Raw genomic sequence first — 7,844 nt, forward strand, 5'->3', positions numbered from 1 at the left:
GTGTAGTGCTGGCTGGCCTGGAACTCTGTAGACCAGGCTGGTCTTGAACTCTTTAAGAGATTCACCTGCCTCCCACCTCCTGAATGTTGGAATTAAAGGCGTGCGTCACCACGGCCCCGTGAATCTGTTCCTTTACAACCCAGAATCTTAGACTCTTTGATTTTATATATTGGGGGTGTGGTGGGGCACAGGTGTCAGGATGGGTGTGTGCCAGTCAGTACAACTCGCAGGAGCTGGTTTTCCTCTTCTTCCAGGCAGTTTCCAGGGTTTGCATTCAGGTGGTCAGCCCTCTCAACTGCCCTCAGCTCAGATTTCTGTTTATTTCCCAACCCTGTCTTGTAGACGGCGAGGTGGAAAGTCACCTCTAAGGAAGCCCTGCAGAGAATCAGCGAATACTCAGAAGCCGCGATCACAATCAGAGGAACCTACTTCCCTCCTGGCAAAGAACCCAAAGAAGGGGAGCGGAAGATCTACTTGGCGATTGAAAGTACGTGCCGTGCCGTGCCGTTGCTTCTGTGTGAAGCGCGAATTAGATAGGGCTGGTGTAGATGTGACACGGGCCAGTGTGAAGCTGATAGCAGGAGAGACTGAAAATAGGAATACCTCTAAGAAATGTATGTCCATGTGTTGCTTGAGGTCTTAGAAGTCCAGTAACCATATAAATGTAAAGCTGAAAGATCTATTCGTGGGATTTAAATGTGAAAAATGCTCTAGAGAAAGTACGGATTTTAAGGGCATACATTTTTCTTTGCTTTTTTTAGATCTTATTTATTTGTTATGTATACAGTGTTCTGCCTGCATTTATGCCTGCAGGCCAGAAGAGGGCACCAGATCTCATTATAGACAGTTGTGAGCCACCATGTGGTTGCTGGGAATTGAACTCAGGACCTCTGGAAGAACGGGCAGTGCTTTAAACCCTGAGCCATCTCTCCAGCCCACATTTTTCTCTTTTTAGATTGAACACTTGATGATTTTGTGTGTCACCCTTGTGCAGGAACCATGCTCGTTGTGTCTGCGTCTTTCATACTGTAGTCCATGTGCTGTCCAAGTGGGCACAGGACCGACGCCCTTGGATGGTGTCGAGTATTTTGATCAGGGTTTAAGTTAGAGAGTAAACCCTCTGTGCTAGCTCACCATCTTGGCCGGCAGTGCACTCCCTAACGTTACTCGAGGTGTTGTCTCCTGGGCCTCCTTCCTGTGGAGAAGCATCCAGAGGAGCTCAGCGTGTGAACCGTTTGTGTTCTGCTCAACCATCAGGTGCCAACGAGCTGGCTGTGCAGAAAGCGAAGGCGGAGATCACTAGGCTCATAAAAGAAGAGCTGATCCGACTGGTAAGTGAGACCTCGGCCCTACCTGTGTCAGTGACGGGCGTGGACCCTGTTCCAACACAGGAGCATGTGTGCATCTTGGTGAATTTTCAGAGTAGGCACGTCGTTGTCATCACTGTCTGTACAAAGAAACACAGACCATCACTCCATCCCGAAGCTGCCCTCTGGCTTCCATGCCACTCCATCACCTTCAGATGTAGACATGCTGTGACTCTACATTTGGAAACCAGATTATGTGTTTTCATCTCTGTGTAGTGTGATGATAAGCTGTCTAGTCTTTTTGTTTCTCAGCATTATGTTGAGGAGGACAGGCTATTGTTTCTGGTAGCAACAATGCATACTTTTTCATACCTGTATGCTATGTAATTGTTTAAAACATAACAGTTAACTTACATATTGGACTGAAGGATATTCTGCTTTTGGCTTTTATGAATAACATTTCTATGAATCTTCTTCCTTGACTTTTCTATATATTAATGCATTTCTTTATTGAGTTTACACTTTGGAACAGGATTTCTATTTATAAATCCTATACAGTTTATCTTTTCAGTGAGTGTTACTCCCTTGTTTTACAAAAGCATTTACCCATTTTCATTCATTGGAGCATCTGAAAATGCCAGCTACTAGTTAGGCATTGGTGGTACACGCCTTTAATCCCAGCACTCGGGAGAATCTCTGTGAGTTCCAGGCCAGCCTGGCCTACAGAGCGAGCTCCAGGACAGCCTCTAAAGCTACACAGAGAAACCCTGTCTCGAAAAACCAAAAAGAAAAGAAAATGCCAGCCACCACTCTGTGTCTTGTCCAACCCATAGTTTGGTCGGTATTTCAAAGTATAGGCAGTGGGTTAATTTTGGAAAAAGAACAGCCTGCTAAAGACAACCTTCCTGCCGGGCGGTGGTGGTGCACGCCTTTAATCCCACCACTCGGGAGGCAGAGGCAGGCGGATCTCTGTGCGTTCGAGGCCAGGAGGGACCGATAGCCTCCGAAACAATACAGAGAAACCCTGTCTCGTAAAAACCAAACCAAACCAAACAAAACAAAACAAAAAAACAAAAGACAACCTTCCTAAGAGGCCATAGGTACAGTATTGGTCCTTAGTACCAGTGTGCAGCAGCTGCTTTGGAAGGAAGTCTGGTTGGTTATCCAAGGATAAATGGGGGAAGTTGCTTTTCTGAATTTCCATTTATAACACATAGAATTCTTTTAAGGGGAATATTTATTGATTTATTTACTTACTTAGTTTATGGAGGTAGGGTTTCTCTACGTAGTCCTGGTTGTCCTGGACTCACTATGTAGACCAGGCTGGCCTCAAACTCACAGAAATCTACCTGCCTCTGCCTCCCGAGTGTTGGGATTAAATGCAAGTGCCCAACTTGAGGTGGGGAGGGGGAATACTTTTTTTTGTTGTTGTTGTTTTTGTTTTTGTTTTTTTTGAGACAGGGTTTCTCTGTATTGTTTTGGAGGCTGTCCTGGAACTGGCTCTGTAGACCAGACCAGGTTGGCCTCGAACTCAGAGATCCGTCTGCCTCAGCCTCCCGAGTGCTGGGATCAAAGGCGTGCGCCACCAACGCCCGGCCAGAAATACTTTTTTTATAATTTATTTTTATTTTATGAGCATTGATGTTTTGCCTACATGTATTCCTGTGTGAGGATGTAGGATCCTCCTCTGGAACTGGAGCTACAGACAATTGTGAGCTGCTATGTGGGTAACAGGAATTGAACCCACATCTTCTGGGAGAGCAACCAGTGCTCTTAACTACTGAACCATTTCTCCAGCCTGGGGAAATAGTTTTTTTTAAAGAGAGGGTATATAAAACAAGAGAGAAAATATAGACAAGTATGGTGACTCATACCTATAATCCTAGCACATGGGAAGCTGGGCAAGAGGACTTCATAAAGTCAAGGCTAGCTTGGGCTATTGAATGTAACCTTGTCTCAAAAATGTACTAATGATGTGGTAGTATGCAGAGGTCTTGAGATTGTTTCACCAAAGGGTAATAGAAAAAGAATTTCATGCTTAGAGACTACAGAGTTATGGAGAAGGGGTGCACAGTGACAGAAAGAATGAATTCTTCTTTTAGCCCTTCCTTCTGCCTCCACACAGTAACACAGACTTTATTTTGGCTATCTAGTAGTTTTACAAGTTGTTAAAAGAAAATGATTGCAAACTTTCACTTTTGTGTGTGTGTTTTTCTAACCTTCTGTCTTTTATTTCCTATCATAGCAAAATTCATACCAACCAACAAATAAAGGACGATACAAAGTATTATAAACATCTTGGAGCCACTTTGTACCTGTGCTGGTCTGTGAAGTTTACAATGTATTGTAAAGTAAGACTTTGAAAATTCTGTCTTGCTTATTTTTTAAAAACAAGAAACCCAGTGTTTGTTACAGAAGTCGGTTGTCAGTAAGTACTGCCCCACACTGATCCAAACTCCATTTCCATCAGACCTGATTTCAGAATGTGATGTTCCTAATGTAAACCTTAGATACTAATACTCAGTGTCTGGAAACATGGGATTCTGTGTTGAATGTAATAATAAAGTGTCAGTCACTAAGGGACCACTGACCTCTTCTCTTTCACTGTAATTGTGATATGATCATCTCCCCAGAAAAGGTACAAGTCCATGTCATGTTTTGTTGCCCCCTCTTAAGCTTAAATCTTATTTGACTGAATTGAACATAAGAACTGGATCCAGGAGTGTTATAATAGATGTTTACAAAATAGGTTCAGAGTTTTATTTTAATTTTTTCATTGAAAATGAGTAGTAGTTGGTTTGCGTTTGGTTTTGTAAAATTAAACATACGTAGCATAATGGGACTTTTGCATTTCTTTCTTTTTCCTCCTCCTTTCAGAGTCCCTGTGAAGCTCAGGCTGGCCTTGAACTTGTGATCCTCCTGCACTTAACCCTTCTGGTATTTGGGATTACCACACTCAGCTTTCCACTTCTTTCTACTGCATTAGTGTTACTATTTCAGGTTCCCGCTCAGCCTCTGACTCTGCCTAAGTGCTGATTCATTTCTTGCCTACTTTTAGAGAAAGAGATTGTGGCCAATACACGCTAATATGATTCCTTTCCCTCCAACGTGTATCTTTAAATATCTGTATATGGTATATACAAACACCTTATTACTGTCAATCTAATTTTCCTTCGGGATGATTGAATAGGAAGTGAATTTTTTTTCCCTTTTAAAACAAGGCAGGTGGTGAGTGCCTGTAATCCTAGCACCCAGGAGGCAGGGGTAGAAGGATGATGAATTTGAGGCTGTCCTGGGCTTATATAATGAAGCCATACAGGACGAAGAGACAGGCAGATTTCTGGGTGTTGGAGGCCAGTCTGGTTCACAGACTTCACGAAGAAACCCTGTCTTGGAAAAAGAAAACAAACAAAAAAGCCCCAAACAAAACAAACAAGGCTGAGGATATAGGTCGGTGGTAATGTACTTTCCTAACCTCACCCAAGGTCTAACACAATAAAAAAGGAAACATGTAAGTTGTTCTTTGGCGCGCGCACACACACACACCACGTGCACACATAGTAAAAGACAACAAATTACATTAAATATGTTTCAGACTACAGCCTCTCAATAAAATTTAGTACACAAAAACCCAAGAATTGTACTTTAGAGCCTTTGTGGTCTCATTCTGAATGATAATAATTGGATTACCTACAACTGCTTTCAAGACTCATGAAAACTTCATATTGTCATCAGAAAAAAAAGCTTTATTGGGTATTAAATAAATATTTCTTAAATTAAGAGAGAAAAGTTTTTTAAACATTCTTGACTTCCACAAGGTGTGGTGGCCCTGTAATCCCAGTCTTTGGAATGATACCTGGGTTCAAGGCCAACTTGTTCTACGTAGTGAGTTTCAGGCCAGCCAGTGCTGCACAGAGACCCTGTCTTATGAAAAGGGAACAAACATATGTGTATCTATTCTTGATCTAGATGTTTTAAGTCAGAGTGCACTAGGCTTGTTGAATCCTTCTAGGGCTAGAAAGGCGGTCCACTGATTAAGAAGCTGGTGCTCCTGCAGAGGACCCAAGCTCAGTTCCCGTACCCACATGGCAGCTCACAGCTGTATGTAGTTCCAGTGAATATATCTAAAGAGCCATCAAAACACTCCCAGCCTAGTTAATGGCCATATTGACAGATGAATATTCTATTTGTTAAGTACAAGTGTGTTTGTACTGGAAAGATAAAGTAAAATTGGAAAATATTTTTAGACCTTCATGTATCCAGTTACTTCTCTTGAAGGAAGAAAGTAGAGGAAATACCTGTAACAATAAAATGAAACAAAACTGTACACTGCAATTCAGGACGTCTTTCCACCTCAGTTTATTTGCTTCTCTTTGTCACCAGGTGTCTTTGTTACTTAACTGAATATATGGCAGTCACACTGGTTCAATGGTGCTCCCTGCTCACTGGGTCCCTTTGAGACGCAAAAGTTAGCATCGTTTCAAAGTTTCTGTTTATGGGTCTAGTTGTGAAGAAGCACTGATCGTGAGTTTTCTAAAACAAAACATTGCTCAGTACATTTTTTAGTGTCAACACTGACTGATTTTTAAAGTTGGAATGATGTACAGATTTTGTTTTTAATACAATATCAATACTTGCTCAAACGCTCTAGATTCCTTAAAGAATAAAGTTAATTAACTCTTCATTTGTCTCAGATTATCTTTCCTTGGATACTTCCTGTTTTGCTTTTTCTCAAGTCTTTTATATTTTTAGGCATCTAAGAGAAGTATTTTTTTTCTTTCTTTCTTTCTTTCTTTTTTTTTTTTTTTTTTTTTTTTTTTGGTTTTTCAAGACAGGGTTTCTCTGTAGCTTTGGAGACTATCCTGGAACTCACTTTGTAGTCCAGGCTGGTCTCGAACTCACAGAGATCCGCCTGCCTCTGCCTCCCGAGTGCTGGGATTAAAGGTGTGCGCCACCAATGCCCGGCTCTAAGAGAAGTATTATTGTTGGCGTATCCTTTTGGGTTTTTTTAAAAACAGAATCTCACTTTGCTACCCAGGCTGTCATCCTGGAACTTGTTTTGTAGGCTTGATTGGCTCACAGAGAGATCTTCCCGTCTTTGCCTCCCAAAAGCTGGGGGGTATACATAGTGTGCTCCTAAAAAACAAAAACAAAAAAAAAAACTAATTTGTTTATCAAAAATACGTTCTTTTTAAAAAAATAAACTTTATGCCGGGTGTTGGTGGCGCACGCCTTTAATCCCAGCACTCGGGAGGCAGAGGCAGGCGGATCTCTGTGAGTTTGAGGCCAGGCTGGTGTACAAGAGCAAGTTCCGGGACAGGCTCCAAAACAATACAGAGAAACCCTGTCTCGAAAAAAACCAAAAAACAAAACGAAGAAGAAGAAAGAAAGAAATCAGAGGCTGCACATGTGGATTGCTTGGATCCAGAGGTGGTTGTATTCTAGTCATTCTACCTTCTACTCATTGTCCTACAGGGATTATTATGCAGAGAGAAGATAATAGACAAACAGAAAAAAAAAATAAAGACCTGTGTAGAAACAGTTTCAGAAAAGATTCTGAAAGGAAAATTGAGACTTTGTCTTTTAGTAGGAATTGACCCAGTAAGAGACTTCAGTTTATAAAAGGAACTAATGGATGCTCCCTCATATAGTAAAAGAAACACCAATTTCTGGAGCCTGTACATTCTGTAGTGATGCAAACAAGTCAGAAAAGGTAGGTGATAAGTCAGGAGAAATAAGTGTCTTGAAGCCCTTAAGATTCAGTTAAAAAAACATAGCTATATGTTATTTTCATGATATTACTAGATTTTCTTTCCTTTTTTGTTTTTTTGAGACAGGGTTTCTATGTATTGCTTTGGAGGCTGTCCTGGAACTCACTTTGTAGACCAGACTGGCCTCATACTCACAGAGATCCACCTGCCTCTGCCTCCCGAGTGCTGGTATTAAAGGCGTGTGCCACCAACACCTGGCTGATATTATTAGATTTTCTAGAGCCTCTTAATATAGTTACTGACTCTCAATATGCAGAGAGAGAGAGTTGTTGTATACATTGAAACTGTCGAACTTATTCCAGATGATCCAGAACTAACTGTGTTGTTTATTTAACTCCATCAAGTAACCAGAAATAGAAATCACCACATGTATAAAACAGATTAGGTCCCATATGAGTCTGCTAGGCCCTCTGACACAAGGTAATGGTGAAATTTATCAGCCACTAATGGGAAATAGGCTAAAATGCTCAGAGTTTCATAAAACCACCTTGTTAGTAGCAAAGATTTGAAGAAATATATTTTTTCCATCACTTGGCAAGAAGCTAAGGAAATGATAAGTAAATGTCTTACTTGTTCCTTATATTGCTCTAGCATATGGCTTTAGTAAAATCAAAGAGGTTTTTTGCATATTGCAACATAGAGCATATTACTGACGTACCACACAATCCTACAGGACAAGCAGTTATAGAAAGATCTAATCGCACTTTAAAAGATATGCTTAATAAACAGGCGTACTAAAGACCCCTAGAGGTAGATTATACAGTAT

General features: G+C 41.1%; 1 protein-coding gene across 1 annotated transcript in view; it reads left to right on the forward strand.

The window, feature by feature from the left end:
* Positions 1 to 3,890, forward strand: part of Ddx46 (DEAD-box helicase 46) — a 42,765-nt gene extending 38,875 nt beyond the window's left edge. The window contains exons 21-23 of the mRNA XM_005078377.4: positions 343 to 487; positions 1,258 to 1,331; positions 3,553 to 3,890. Coding sequence (XP_005078434.1) covers positions 343 to 487; positions 1,258 to 1,331; positions 3,553 to 3,600 — 267 coding nt within the window. The 3' untranslated portion in view covers positions 3,601 to 3,890. The remainder of the gene's footprint in view (positions 1 to 342; positions 488 to 1,257; positions 1,332 to 3,552) is intronic.
* Positions 3,891 to 7,844: the final 3,954 nt, after the last annotated feature.

Source organism: Mesocricetus auratus, unplaced genomic scaffold (assembly GCF_017639785.1).
Source record: "Mesocricetus auratus isolate SY011 unplaced genomic scaffold, BCM_Maur_2.0 Super-Scaffold_100013, whole genome shotgun sequence".
In the NCBI taxonomy this organism is placed as follows: Eukaryota; Metazoa; Chordata; class Mammalia; order Rodentia; family Cricetidae; genus Mesocricetus; species Mesocricetus auratus.